The 14,821-nt window shown below is 48.9% G+C and overlaps 1 protein-coding gene across 3 annotated transcripts; it reads right to left on the reverse strand.

The window, feature by feature from the left end:
• Positions 1 to 5,112: 5,112 nt before the first annotated feature.
• On the reverse strand, positions 5,113 to 14,342 carry LOC114582842 (uncharacterized). 3 transcript variants are annotated; one of them, XM_028704167.2, is made up of 3 exons: positions 14,211 to 14,342; positions 10,705 to 10,827; positions 5,113 to 7,948 (listed from the first exon to the last, which is right to left on the reverse strand). In XM_028704167.2, the coding sequence occupies exons 2-3, from the start codon at positions 10,802 to 10,804 to the stop codon at positions 7,029 to 7,031; spliced, it is 1,020 nt and encodes a 339-aa protein (XP_028560000.2). In that variant the 5' UTR covers positions 10,805 to 10,827; positions 14,211 to 14,342; the 3' UTR covers positions 5,113 to 7,028. The 3 variants fall into 3 exon arrangements, with proteins under 3 accessions (XP_028560000.2, XP_028560001.2, XP_028559999.2); XM_028704168.2 differs by having other exon boundaries at positions 10,705 to 10,911; positions 14,211 to 14,292; XM_028704166.2 differs by lacking the exon at positions 14,211 to 14,342 and adding an exon at positions 13,860 to 14,199.
• Between the last annotated feature and the right edge of the window lie 479 nt (positions 14,343 to 14,821).

The raw sequence follows: 14,821 nt of genomic DNA on the forward strand, positions 1-14,821 counted from the left end.
AATAATTTTGTTCCAATCTAGGAGTTACAATCCTGATTACTGTATAAAATACAACATTGTATATATTGTATATATTGTATAAAATGCAAAATACTTTTAAGGCACCTCTAGGCCATCACTATTTCTGGACGGGATTCAGTCACATACCATCATATTCAGGTGGCAAACTTAAGAAAGGGGCTTGAGAGGTCTTGTACAACGAATCTGCTTCTTTAGGAGACTGGACTCTTTGCAAGAAAATGGTGGGGAAACCCACGGGAAAGAGTGGGACACTTCCTTTGACGCAAGATCACACCTTCCTGCAAACAAACGAAAGTGGATGCTCGTGTCTAATCTACCTGCAAACAAATCAGGATAAATACTAAATGAATAGCTTGTCCGGAAGCACCCTGAGTGTAAAGTATTGCTTCAATGGATAATGTTTGCTATGTGTGGTACGTTTTGCATATTCTCTCTTTTTTTTTAAAAGTCACTTCAAGTCTTCCTTGATTGCCGGAAGTGATAAATAAATTGAATTAATTGTATTCATAAGCAAAGCTGCTCTCTTCCCAGGGCTTCATTTGAGCCGGAACTCATGTAGCGGTTGAAAGCATGTGTGCTGAGCCAGGTTTCCTCTGTTTGAATGCCCTGACACCAGGTGGCCTAAGGCAACACACCGTATTTTTCGCTCTATAAGACGCACCAAGTTTTTGTAGGAGGAAAACAAGAAACAAAATATTCTGAATCTCAGAAGCCAGAACAGCAAGAGGGATCACTGTGCAGTGAAAGCAGCAATCCCTCTTGCTGTTCTGGCTTCTGGGATAGCTGTGCAGCCTGCATTCGCTCCATAAGATGCACACACATTTCCCCTTACTTTTTAGGAGGGAAAAAGTGAGTCTTATAGAGCAAAAAATACGGTACTCTTTGGACTCCTGTAGTCTGGTGGGTTCCCCGCCACGTCTACTCTGTAACTTATCATTGATGCAATAAGAGTGCATTAGTGGAACATTTTTACTGGCTCATGTACACACTATTTCACTTTATGAGTTGTTCTGCGATGCCTCCCCAATGCTATTAAATTGTTGCGCTCGTTCGCTCTGCTTTAGCACATCCAACATGGTAAACACACACGCAAACAAAAACCAGGGAACATTTGAAGTATAATAAGTTACAGGATTTCAGCAGGAAATTACCTTTTTGAGGTTCTCTACAATATCCTTTTTGAAGTTCAGTGGTCAGAACGGTGCACACACTGTTCCCAGGGTAGTTGCACCAATAGCTCTGTATTGCTATGATCACAATTATTATTATTATTATTTATTAAATTTATATACTGCCTTTCACCCGAAGATCTCAGGGCAGTTCACAAAATTAAAAAAATACAAGACAAAAGCACAAATAAATAGAAAAACAAAACAAAATGCCCCGCCCCCATTTAAAAGACCGTAGAATATTAATCAGCCCAAGGCCTGGTTAAAGAGGAACATTCTTTTGCATGGCCCTTAAAGTTGTATAATGAAGGTGCCAGATGAATCTCTCTAGGGAGAGCATTCCATGGATCGGGAGCCACTACAGAGAAGGCCCTGTTCTTGTGTTGCCACCCTCTGGACCTCACGTGAAGGAGACATGAGGAAGGGCCTCAAAGGATGTATGTGGAATCCTAGACAGTTTATATGTGGAGAGGTGGTTGAGGTATTGTAGTCCTGACAAATTGGTTGGACAGTGTTCTTGAAGCTGCCAGCATGAGTTTGACCAAACTGCGGGAGGCAGTGGAAGACAGGAGTGCCTGGCGTGCTCTGGTCCATGGGGTCACGAAGAGTCGGACATGACTAAATGACTAAGCAACAACAACAAGTCCTGAGCCATTTAGGGCTTTGTAAGTCAAAAGCAGCCCTTTGAACTGGGCCTGGAAACCGATTGGCAGCCAGTGCAGTTGGACTAGGATCAGTGTAATATGCTCAGACCGTCTTGCCCTGGTGAGCAACTTGGCCACTGAATTCTACACCAGCTGAAGTTTATGGGGTGCCTGGACCCCCCTTCTAATTCCTGGGTGCCAGACATTTAATTTAGCATGTTAAAATACAAGTCAGGAGCCAGCCTGGTGATGGCCTACTAAATAGGAGCCATTAGCTGGGACAAAGCTCTGTGCCACAGGGCGAATGGGTGGCACCCCCCCCCCCAATGGTCAGTTAGTTAGAAAGACAAAAGGAGAGTTTTAGGATAGAGCTTTTGCAATGATGTTCCATAAAAATCAGCAAGCTGGAGGGAGGGCCGGAGCCACGTTTCAAAGCATGTTTGATTTCTGTTTTAATCTTCGGCTGTGGCTATGGGAAAAGCAAGGCCCTTTTGGGATGGCAATGCTCCAACCCACTCCATTGCAGGTTCAGATTATAGATATAGGGTTGTGTGTGTGTGTGTGTGTGTGTGTGAGAGAGAGAGAGAGAGAGAGAGAGAGAGAGAGAGAATCTCCTCGAAAGATTCCATCAACGGTGTCTCCGAAAAATTTTACACATCACTTGGGAAGACAGGTGAACTAATATCTCGTGTTGAAGCAATGATTCTTCAACATCAACTTCGTGCCATAGCTGTCAACCTTCCCTTTTTTTGTGGGAAATTCCCTTATTCCAGCGCCGTTTCCCGCTGCTATCCCGGATTGTTAGATATCCTGTAGACTGTCTCTGGGACAGGTGAGGCTGCTGATCGCTTATTTTCAAATCTGAAAGTTGACAGCTATGTGTTGCGCGGATGCCTGATGACCGTCTTCCAAAGCAATTACTTTATTCTGAACTTAAAAATGGAAAGCGTAATTGTCAGAGCTGCTCCACGATCCCAGCTCACAGAGGATCACGCTAGCCAGCGTTCGCTTTATAAAAGTCTTTATTGAGTTACAGTTTCCATTTCCAAGCTGCTGCGTGCAACTCTACGTCTTATGGCTAGACCGGCGAAGCTCCGTCTGAATCTCCGCCCCTCGTACACCAACTTAATATCCTCGCCTTACTCCACCTTTTCCGCCTGACCGTCCTTCTCTGGGTCCCTCTGCCCCCCGTGGTCTCCTCCCTCCGGGACTCCTCTGACGCTGACCCCCCGGACCCTCCTGTCTCCTTGCGTCGGGCTTTAGGACCCGGTTCCCTTTCCGGGCTGCTTACTGCGCCGCCTTCCTGTGCATTTGAACTTGGCGCGCGCGCCCAGCCTTTCACTTTCCGCTTGACCGTTTCTTCGCTCCCCGATGGGGGTGTGGTCACTCCTGACTCATGCCCTCCTCCCTGCTGCGAGCTGCCAGGGCTCGATCCCTGACGTCCTTCCTCTCCACTGCGCTCTGGTGGGGACGCTGGCCCCGATTTCCAACTGCTGCCCTCTGAACCCCCGCTGGTCCCTTCCTCCTGGGGTGTCCCCCTAGGCCCCCCCTTTGCTCTGGCCACTGGCGCTCCTTTCTGTGAATCTTCCGATTCACTGGAAAGACTCGGAGATCTCGGGTCGTCGTCATCACTCATCCTTTCTTCGGACTCCTCCCCCTCGCTCTCTGTTTCCTCCCTTGCCCTCGCCTCTGCTCCTGAACCCCTGACAGTAATGGTCAACAAAAGAGGTTTAAAGACTGTCTCAAGGCAAATCTCAAAAAAGTAGTATAAACACTGACAACTGGGAAACACTGGCCTGCGAGCGCTCCAGTTGGAGAACAGCCTTCACCAAAGGTGTCATGGGCTTTGAAGACGCTCGAACTCAGGACAGAAGAAACATGCTAAGAGGAAGGCACACTTGGCAAATCCACACCATGATCAACTCCCGCCCAGAAACCAATGTCCCCACTGTGGAAGGACGTGTGGATCCAGAATTGGCCTCCACAGTCACCTACAGACTCATTGTTAAAACCGTGTTTATGGAAGACAATATTACTTGGCTACGAGTGAACGCCAAAGAAAAAGAAGTGTGTGTGTGTGTGTGTGTGTGTGTGTGTGTGTGTGTGTGTAAATAAGCCATATATCAGGAGTCAGCAAGGTTTACCTCGCCTGGGCCGGTTCACTCCAGCTGATTTCCGGTGCTATGGAAGCAAGTCGCCACGCTGCACTGTGCCGGTTTAGCAGTGTGCAGGGACTTGCTGAGCAGGCGGCTCAGTTTGGGGTCGCTTGTGGCCCATTGGCCTTAGGTTGCTGACCCCTGCCATATATCCTAAATAAACCGCTGTGCCTCATTTCCAAAGGAAACACTGGTGTCAGGGACAGGAACCCTCGGAATCTCAGCACTGCTGTGGAGATTGGGGTGGCAGAATATATAATATCCACTGAAGTTTCATCTTTAAGTAGATGAAGTTAAAGTTTCCTCTTTAACCATACTACAGTAGTACCTCGGGTTACAGACGCTTCAGGTTACAGACTCCACTAACCCAGAAATAGTACCTCGGGTTAAGAACTTTACCTCAGAATGAGAACAGAAATCGTGCGGCGGCAGCGGGAGGCCCCATTAGCTAAAGTGGTGCTTCAGGTTAAGAACAGTTTCAGGTTAAGAACGGACCTCCGGAACGAATTAAGTACTTAACCAGAGGTACCACTGTATTTACAGTTTTCAGAAGGGGTGGAACTTTCATAGATTGTGATTTTGGCAGCAAACCCTCCTTATGCATTCTTGATGGCTCAGTGTTGCCACCTTGTGTCCATTCTGCAACATGCCGGTTTGGTTGCCCCTCACTTGGTGATATTGAGGGACACATTCCTAGCTCGGATTCAGACAAAGTCTGTTCTGAAATGCTCATTCCCACGGACAACTAAGAGCTCCCCTTTCTCCTATACTTCTGCCACTCCAGTGTTAAATTAGGCCACGGCCTACAATTAATGACAGAATGCAAGTCAATGCCGTTTTATTTGTTCTCTCCTATTCTGCTCTTGTACCTCATTGTTTTGCTTTCTGCTAAACCTCTTGCGTGAGGGATGGAGAATGTGTGGTCCCAGCTAATGGTCAGGAATGATGGGAGTTGGGAGTCCAGTGATGTCTGGATGACCACAAGTCGTTGTTGCCCCCCCCCCCAATCTTAAAGACTGTCATGAGGGCTGGATACTAACCCTCAGGTTAAGCAAGCTGCAAAATGGGAACCTGGCTCAACAGTGGCTCAGAATGTGTGGACAAATAATTGAAAAGGGATCATGCTGCTTCAACTATTTTATTTGTGGTATGAAACTTGGGAGACAACAGCTAAATTTGCTAGACGGTCAAGGATGATGGCAGCTGAAGCCCAACATTTAGGCCACTGGTGTGGTACCTATGGCCCTCCACTAGCCATGCTGGCTGGGGCTGATGGCAGCTGGAGTCCAACACTATCTGAAGCCACAGGTTTGTCCCCTCACAATGATGTTCTTAAAGCATCGCCGTTATTATTGTTATTGTAATTATTATTATCTGACAATAAATACTTCCCACTGCACCACAGAGCCCCCTCATGAGCTTTTTGTAGACATCACCATCGTATCATAATCATTTGTTTAATAAAAGGCCCCTGCTTGTAGCAGGCTTAGAGTCTAAATTAGACAATTCTAGGACACAAGTATGGGGGAGCAGGGAGGGCAAAGACCAATAAATACATTTGTCATCTTACAGTACTGAGAAATTCCTAAAAAACCCCGACACCTTTCTCTGAAACAGGAAGAACATTTACCAGTGAAGAAAAGTTGACTTAACTGCCAGCCTGGGTTCCAGCCCCAATGTATACATTTCAACTATCTCCTCCCACAAGATGGCCGCCTTGTCTCCTGGTCGGAGTGTCCGTTTTGCCTTCCAAACCTCCTCCTTTCCCAAGAGCCCCAGCAGGAAGTTGGAGGTGGAACAGAGAACCAAGGCTTGAAGGTCTGGCCAGTCCACCTGCTGACCAGAAAATAAATGTCGGGCTGAATGAAAAGCGGCTTGAGGACACCTTAACGAGTTTTGGTTTTTGGGATGCCTAAATGGGGGGAAAACAACAACCACAGAGGACACGACTAAGATGGCAACCCATCTCCTCACACCTGTGCTACCTCCCATCTCCTAGCAACCAATCTGCCAATCTCCTCCCTTTCAAGCCACAAGACCTAGCAACCGAGTGGCTGGTCCCTAGCTCCTTAGCAACCAAAGTTCTGAAATCACCCAAGCTGCCCATTTCCTCACTTCCTAGCAACCAACTGCGATCAATGGGACTCTGCAAAACTCATCTGCACCTCTTTCAAATTGGATTTCCCTTCCCTTGAGAAGCTCCTTATCTCACACAGCTTACCCGATAAAGAAACACTGATGTTTTTGCTAACCCAACCCTGAAACTGTTGGGCCTTCTCCCTCCGCCAGCTGCCATGTTTGTGGGCTGCCCTTCCTCAGTCAAATCTCTTGGCCTCCGATTCCACTCATCATCGACCCAACCACCATTCTTTGGCTACCATGGAAACTGGCCGCTTATAACGAGGGCACAGCCAATCTTTACCATTCCCTTCTGACAACCAGTGATTTACTAAGATCTCCGCTGTCTTAAATTATCTGGATAACAACCCAGGATTCCCCATGATCTCAGCCTTTCTTTATAAGAATAAGTCAACAAAATAATCAACTTCATTGAGAACTAATTCTGCTTTCCTTCTTGCTTGTTTGAGAACCTGAATTGTATCTTCCTGAATCACCATCCAATTCACCTTTCTGTAGCAACTGATCGCCCATGGTTACCAAACTACCCAGCTCCGTTGCCCTGGTAACAGATGCATCGCCCTAGAATACCCTTCCAGGAATGGGATCGGGTTTGGTAAGCAAAGTATTAGTGTTGGGAACCCCACTCCCCTAACCCATTTCTCCCCCAACAACGAATTGCCCTCAGCAAAGAGCCCACGGCCAAACTCTTTACCTGGTGGTCAATAAACGCTCTGTGGTAAAATCTTCGGTCACCATGGCGACCGAGCAACCAGTCCCCCATCACCCGTTCTTTCCTCCCAAGGACCGATGTCCTCTTGGCCATCACATCCTGTGGCCGCATGCATTAATCATCTCGCTTTCCAGAAACTGGTTGCCACCAGTATCATTGTGTCTCATACGGACCAGACGCCCACCCTTTATTCAACGCCCCACTGCCACCCCATAATCCTCATGGAGCGCGGGTCGATCCGAGGGGAAGGTGGCAGGGGCAGCATTGAAGGAGTGAGGGAAGGCCCAGGTAATGTTGGCGACCTCTGAGGAGACAGGGTTTGTTCCGAGTCCCCGTCGCTCGGGCTGGGGCTGGGCAGGCGAGCGAAGGCCGTCCAGATTCCACGGGGTCGCGGTTTGTCTCCTGGGGCGGGCGCCGGGTCGCCGTGCACGCGCTGGTGGCGGATGAGCGTGGAGGAGCGGCCAAAGCTCTTGCCACAGCGGGCGCAGCGGTAGGGGCGGGCCCCCGTGTGCGCCCTCTGGTGGACGGTGAGGTAGGAGCTGTCGCCGTAGCGCTTGCCGCAGACGTTGCACTTGAAGGGCTTCTCGCCCGAGTGGATGATCTGGTGGCGGATGAGGTGGGAGCTCTCGGAGAAGGATTTGTCGCACTGCGTGCAGCGGTAGAGCTTGACGCCCGTGTGCGTGCGCTCGTGGCGCACCAAGTCCGAACGCTGAGAGAAGCTCTTGGCGCACGACCGGCACCCGAAGGGCCTCTCCCCCGTGTGCACCCGCTGGTGGCGGATCAGGTGAGAGCTCAGGGTGAAGCTCTTCCCGCAGTCCGTGCAGTCAAAGAAGCGGGTGGGAGGGGCCGCCACGCGGCGGTAGCTGCGGCGACAGGGGCGGCTACCCCAGGGGCGCCTCCCTCGGCCGGATTTGGCCCCTCTCGCCTTGGTGCTGCCGCCCCCCTCCCCGCTGCTGCTGTTGCCGCCCCCCTGCAGGACTTCACAGGCCTCCTCCCAGCCCAGGACCGGGGCGGAAACCACAGGGGGATCCTCGGAGTCGGGGTCCTCCGGCGCAACCGGGGTTTCTTCCTCTTCCCAGTCCTCATTCTCACTGGTTGTTCCCTCATCTGGCGAGAGAGAGAGAGAGAGAGAGAGAGAGAGAGAGAGAGAGAGGGAGTTGAGAAAAGAGAACAAAAGAGTTGTGATTTTTAAACTTCTTCTTATTTGCGGTTTCTGCATTTATTTACTTATTTTTTAAATCCATTTTATATTGCCACAGGCAATAGAAACAGAAACAGAGAGATGATGCTAGGCCTGGGGGGCGTGAGGAGCACCGTAATTGAAAATGGCCCCCCTACCTTGCTAGCATACCCATCAACTGCCCTGGAAAAAAACAGGACTTTCCTGCTTTTTCTCGCAAGAGGACAGCGGCCAAAGTGGCCACCGCGTTTTCTTTTTAAAATATTTTTATTAACAACTTCAACATAACAACTTATCAAAACATATCATATTCATTATTTCCCCCCCCCTTTTTCCCACCCACACCTCAACCCCTCCCCCAGAGACTTCCCTCAGCTCCTCTCTCTGATTTCTCAACACATATTATTCTCTGCATGTTATAAAATTATACAAATCCTTACATTATCTATCTACCATGTTATCAATCAATAAATTGGTGTATGTTTATTCAAAACCTGCCAAGGAGTCCAATTCATTTTGTTATGCTTTTAAGTAATTTGTATAAAGTTCCCATTCCTCCCTGAAGTCACAGTTGTCCTTGTCTCGCAATTTGTGTGTCAATTTAGCCAGTTCTGCATAATTCATCAGTTTCTCTTGCCACTGTTCTTTTGTCGGGATTTCCTCATTCTTCCATCCAATGGCCACCGCGTTTTCATGCAATTTCAGGCTGCGCTTTTTTCGAGCACGATGCCCCGAAAGCACACGTTTTGGGCGGTGTGTCTGGAAAAAAGCACTTTTGTGCGGACACAATCTCACATGGGTCATGTGACACGTGGAGGAGTGAAGACCCGAAAGACAATGTCCTGGATTTGGGCTACAGGTAGGTAGCCGTGTTGGTCTGCCTGCCGTAGTAAAAAATAATAAAAAAATAAAAAAAAAAACATTCCTTCCAGTAGCACCTTAGAGACCAACTAAGTTAGTTCTTGGTATGAGCTTTTGTGTGCATGCACTTCTTCAGATACACTGAAACAGAAGTCACCAGACCCTTATATATAGTGAGAGGATGGGGAGGGGTATTACTCAGAAGGGTGGTGGGAATGGGTGATTGGCTGATAGGTGTGGATTTGGGCATCACTGTGTTGGAAGATATGTGCCAGTCCAGGAATATAGGGAGCTGCCTTGCCCTGTGTCTTACCGTTGGGTCTACCTAGCTCAGTACAATGATTGGCAGCAGCTCTCCAGGAATTCAAGCTGGGTATCTGTCTCTGCCCTACCTAGCAAATGAACCTGGGACTATGTGCACACAGAGTAGGCGCTTCAACCACTGAGCTGCTACCCTGATTCCTCACCTGCCTGGGCATCTGAACTCACAAGGCTTCGGGATGCTAAGTTAAGGCAAAAGCCGAGCACCCTGCTGCTCTTCCCAAATTTGAACCACTTACTGTATTTTTCGCTCCATAAGACACACTTTTTTCCTCCTAAAAAGTAAGGGGAAATGTCTGTGCGTCTTATGGAGCGAATGTGTGGTCGATCGCTGGCTCCCTTTCCGGCCCCGGCCCCTTGCCCAGGTCTCCATAGTTGAATGTTCTGCAGACGGAGGCTGTTTGTTTCCCCAGCGACATGTGACTGGCTGATTCTGTCTGGAAACTGTAGAAACGGCTCCCTTTCCTTTCCTAAAGAAGCTGCAGAACTGTGAGTTGAACCCCATAAAAACAGGATTTTCCCCCTTTGCAAAGTAAGCTCAACAACTTTGAGCTGATCCTCAAAAAAAGGGGCTTTCCCCCTTTTCGCCTCTGAAAACTAGGTGCATCTTATGGTCAGGTGCGTCTTATGGAGTGAAAAATACGGTACAGTGGTGCCTCGCAAGACGAAATTAATTCATTTAGCGAGTTTTTTCGTCTTGTGATTTTTTTCGTTTTGCGAAGCACGGTTTCGGAAAAGTTTTGGAAAAGCTTCAAAAATCACCAAAGTCTTCAAAAACCTCAAAAAAGGCTACCACACCACTGTTGAATGGTTTCTTTAAATGTAAAGGTTCATCATTGTTCCACCCGATGTGTATGTCTTTAAGGGGCCAGAGCAAGGGTCAGAGCAAACTAACGAGACCCAGCTTTACAGCTGTGAAATACAGCAGGTGCTGCTGAGTTGTATTGATTGAGCTGTGTCAGCAATTGGGTGTAGTATATAAGGAGCAGCACCTAGCTCTCCCATTGCCCTGGGGGATGGGTTGGTGGTCGGGTCTGGTTTGGTTGTTAATGTATTTGGTGTAAAAGGAGTTTTTGTTTTTCTTATTAAAACCTTGTTTAAGTTATTTTTGAGTCCTTTTTTTTTTAATGCATGGTCTCCCCAGCAAGCTTTCCGCTGCGCTACCATACTGCAAACAGCCAACAACCGCGTTCTATGAGTTGCTCCTCGAAGTCAAGTCGCAACTGTATTAACGGTGTTAAGAAAAAGGAAACAAACTTGCAAGACGTTTCCGTCTTGCGAAGCAAGCCCATAGGGAAAATCGTCTTGCGAAGCAACTCAAAAAACCAAAAACCCTTTCGTCTTGCGAGTTTTTTGTCTTGCGAGGCATTCGTCTTGCGAGGTACCACTGTACATCCAAGTGACACCACGACACCATGATCCCCGCAGAACCTTCCCAGAGGCTTCTGGCCCCTTCTAGTCTTGCTCCCCTGTTCTGTGACAGTTTTGCCACTTCTCTCACCTGTGTGAGCATCCCTTGCGCTTTCCCTTTCCTCCGGCCGTCGCTCCAGGTCCTGGTTCAGGACTCGCGGCTCGTCCCTTTGCTCCATCCAGGAGATCATGTTGGGTTTAACGATGGGGAATCCTGCCCACGACAGGGTGGGAGAAAACAACAGCAGCAGACAGTGAAATCTGAACACTGCAGTCCCGTCGGGTCTCTTCCAAGCATCTCAAATTGAAACAGGAGGCAGAGAATGGATAGATCAGTGGTCCCCCAAAAAACATTTTCCCCACGGGCCGCTTTGAAATTGCTGAGGGTCTTAATGATTTTCCTGCCCGTCACAGCAATTGTAATGCATTGCACTGGAGGCTGTGGAAGATTTAATTGTGTTTTTATTGCCTCTTTCATTTCTCATATATTGCATCTGACTGTATTTCAATTTGGATTGCGCAGAATGCAAGGCGAACGGCAAGAATAAATAATAAGATGCAATATAGAGAAATGAAAGGAGCACTAAAAATACAATTAAAAAGCAGTATGAATATTTCATGGGCCGGCCCCGCCATTTCATAGCCGCTGCTCCCACTGGGTTCTCCACAGACATGGCGGACCAACTGGATGATGCCTGTGGGCCACTGTAGGTCTGGAAATCCTTGGGGCAGATAGTTATCCCAACCTAAGAGGGTAGGTCTCTTCTTCTTTTTAGTAAGCAAAAGTGATTTTTAGAAAGGAATTCAGTGAAGCACTATGGCAAGCATTTCCAATTTCCCCTCTCCTCCCCACACCTGGTGTTTGGGGGGGGAACGCTCTCCCCCCACCAAAAAAAACACCAAGCCAATTTGTGGGGATGCAAGGAGAGCACAGTTTGCTTTCCCTGGTTTGCTTTCTACTTTAGGCAAAAAGTAGGGTCCAACTCTACAATTCTATGACTCCTATGGTCTTGGAGTCTGTAAAAAGAAGAAGAAGAAGAAGAAGAAGAAGAAGAAGAAGAAGAAGAAGAAGAAGAAGAAGAAGAAAGTTATTCCACTCTTCTTTTTAACATACAATGGTACCTCGGGTTAAGTACTTAATTCGTTCCAGAGGTCCGTTCTTAACCTGAAACTGTTCTTAACCTGAAGCACCACTTTAGCTAATGGGGCCGCCTGCTGCCGCCACAGCACGATTTCTGTTCTCATCCTGAAGCAAAGTTCTTAACCTGAGGTACTATTTCTGGGTTAGCGGAGTCTGTAACCTGAAGTGTCTGTAACCTGAAGCGTATGTAACCCGAGGTACCACTGTGCAGTGGTACCTCGTGTTACGTACCATCCCCCTTACGAATGCTTTGGGTTACACGCTCCACTATCCCGGAAGTAGATGCCCCTTGTTGCAAACTTTGTCCCGGGATGCTAGCGGAAGTCGCGCTCTGGCGGCACGGCAGCAGCAGGAGGCGCCATTAGTGAAAGCACGCCTCATGTTACGAACAGTTTCCGGTTACGAGCGGACCTCCGGAACGGATTAAGTACATAACACGAAGTACCACTGTATATTTTGATATGAAACAGAATGTTACAAAGTACTCATTCCCGGGGAAATCTAGGTTGAAATCTCCACTCAGCCATAAAGCCCATTAGGTAACTTTTGGGGCATTCCTCGCCCTGCTCTCTCTAACCTACATCACAGGGTTGTTGTGAGGAAAAATGCAGGTCACAAAATGCAGTTCCCCCGGTTGCACCAGGAAGTGGTCCGTTGAATTCATTCCGCCATCTCATTCTCGTAGAATCATAGAATTTTAAGAGCTGGAAGAGCCCACAAAGGCCATCTAGCTCAACCCTGTGCAATGCAGGAATCATTTTGCCCAACGTGGAGCTCAAACCCACGACCTGAGATTAAGCTCCTCCCTAACCCCCACACTCTTTATTCTACTTTCTCTGAATAGCCAAAAAGAAAAGTCGCAGAACTGAGGTATACAGATCCAGATTCCTGGTCTATACAACACAAATAACACTATTTATTAAAAGACAAAGAAAAGTGTGTGTGTAGGGGGGGAGGGAGCGAAGGAGTTGCATTGCATGTAGAGATCCCAGGTTCAGTTCTGGGCATCTTCAGTTGGAAAATAATCACCTAGTACAGGTGTCTTAGGTGGTGATGGGGAAGACTTCTCTCTGGCTGAAACCCTGGAGTACAGCCTCCAATCAGCAGAGACGATAGTTCGCTAGATCAACCAATTGTCTGCTTTGATAGAAGACAGCTCCGTATATTCACATACTTTCCGTTGATGCTCACTGAATCCAACACTTCCCTCCCTCACCCATGTGGTTCAAGATGATAACACATTTTATTAAAAACGTGCATCCAAAATAAAACTTGCAAAGTCAATTATAAAAAGCGGTTCTCCTGAATGACAAGTCCCTGTCATTCCCCACTGTTCTAAATTGTATGCAAACACGATCCAAAGATAATAAATACGGTATGTAAATAGAAATGTTCACTTCATAGAACCATAGAATTGAAGAGTTGGGAGGGACCCTGAGAGTCATCTAGACTAACCCCGCTGCAACGCGGGAATCACCGCGAAAGCATCCATGACAGAAGGATCAAAGACAGAAAAAGCAGACTGGGAAGAGAAAGAGGGGAACTGACAGAAAAGCGGGGAAGGAGAAAGAGGAAAAAGATAAGACTTGAAGCTTAGGAGATCTGGGATCAAATTCCTGCTTGGCTAGAAAGCTCACTGCGTGGCCTGGGGCCAGCCACAATCCTTCAGCCTAATCTACCTCACAGGGTTGTTGTTATGATTATAATGTGTGTGTGTGCATGCATGTGCTTGTTCATGCAGGGGAACGGGCTTCTTGTGCCACCCTGAGCATCTTGAGGGAAAGGCAAGACAAAACTGCAAGGGAATACAGTAGTGAAATAAGCCCACTAAGAACAGGGTGTTTGGGGCAGGGCCGTAGCTAAGGGGAGGGAGGGGAGCCTAGCCAGTTTTATATGCCGAGGCGGGGGGAAGCCTCCAGAGGAGCACCGTCGAGGTTCCCAGGGGTGTGCCAAACTGAGTCTTGTGTGCGTGGAGGGGGGCGCAACCGACGTTTTACCCACCCCAACCCAGCGTGCCAATTTCATGGAAAGATTCGCCATGGATAACTGGCAGAGACTTTCAGAAATCAGGAGGCGGACAGGATTGGGTGAGAATGAAGGGATACCTGGATATATATGGAAAGGCGGTGACGGGGAACCAGCCAGAGAAGGAGCAGGAGCTCCCTTCCTTCCCCATTGGCACCAACCTCCGATGGCCATTGTCTCCGCGACAGCAGGTTGCGCCAGCCCTGATGCCCCTCTTGGGGACAGTGCGGGGTGGTCGTGCCAGGCTGCGCTCTGCCGGACTCCGCGGGCATAAGCGGCTGATGATCTTCTCCACACCCCTCGCCTCCCCCCAAACCCGGGTGGAGTTTATTCCCCAGCCGCCTCTTCCCTCCCGTGGCCAGGATCCTGCTCCTTCCTGCTCCCGTCCGCTGGCCACCCGCACCTCTCCGCGCCCAGGGAAGCGCACTCACCCAGCGCGCTCCTCCTCCTCCTCCGGGGCGCACGGCGGGCGCCGATCCCCTGCGCGCTTTCTCCCGGGAGGATGGGGCTGTGCGCTGGGGGGGCGGGGAGTGGAAGGGGGGCGCGACCTCGGGGGCCCAGCCCCTTTCTCCACCCCCTAAGCCGGTAGCAGGAGAGGCGCACAGCCAGGCGCGCGTGTGCGTCTGGGTTGCCTGCAGGAAGTTGCCGCCGCCATGTACCGTCCGTCCAGCTCTCCAGGTTCGCTGCGCTCCCGCTTCTCTCTAGGATGCGGAGGAAATCGCAGCTCGGTGCCTTTAACTCCTCGCGCAGGCGGCTTCCCCGCCCCAAACTCTTCTGCCTCCGATGCTGCACATGACGCCGGCAGCATTGCGAGCCTTCAGCTTTCTTTCAAAAGTCTCGCATGCACGCGCTATTCTGGGATGGGTGTTCCCCACGTTCTCCGCTTTGCATGAGAACCCTGCCGATTTCTTCTTCGTATTAACTTTATTAAGGTTTATGCTTCTCCCTTCTACGATTGGATTGAAGACTTCTACAGTATAAACTCGCAACATATGAACAAGGTGCATACAAACGCAGATTTTTGCCATGGACAAATTCAATG

The sequence above is a fragment of the Podarcis muralis genome, chromosome 13 (assembly GCF_964188315.1).
Source record: "Podarcis muralis chromosome 13, rPodMur119.hap1.1, whole genome shotgun sequence".
Lineage (NCBI taxonomy): Eukaryota > Metazoa > Chordata > Lepidosauria > Squamata > Lacertidae > Podarcis > Podarcis muralis.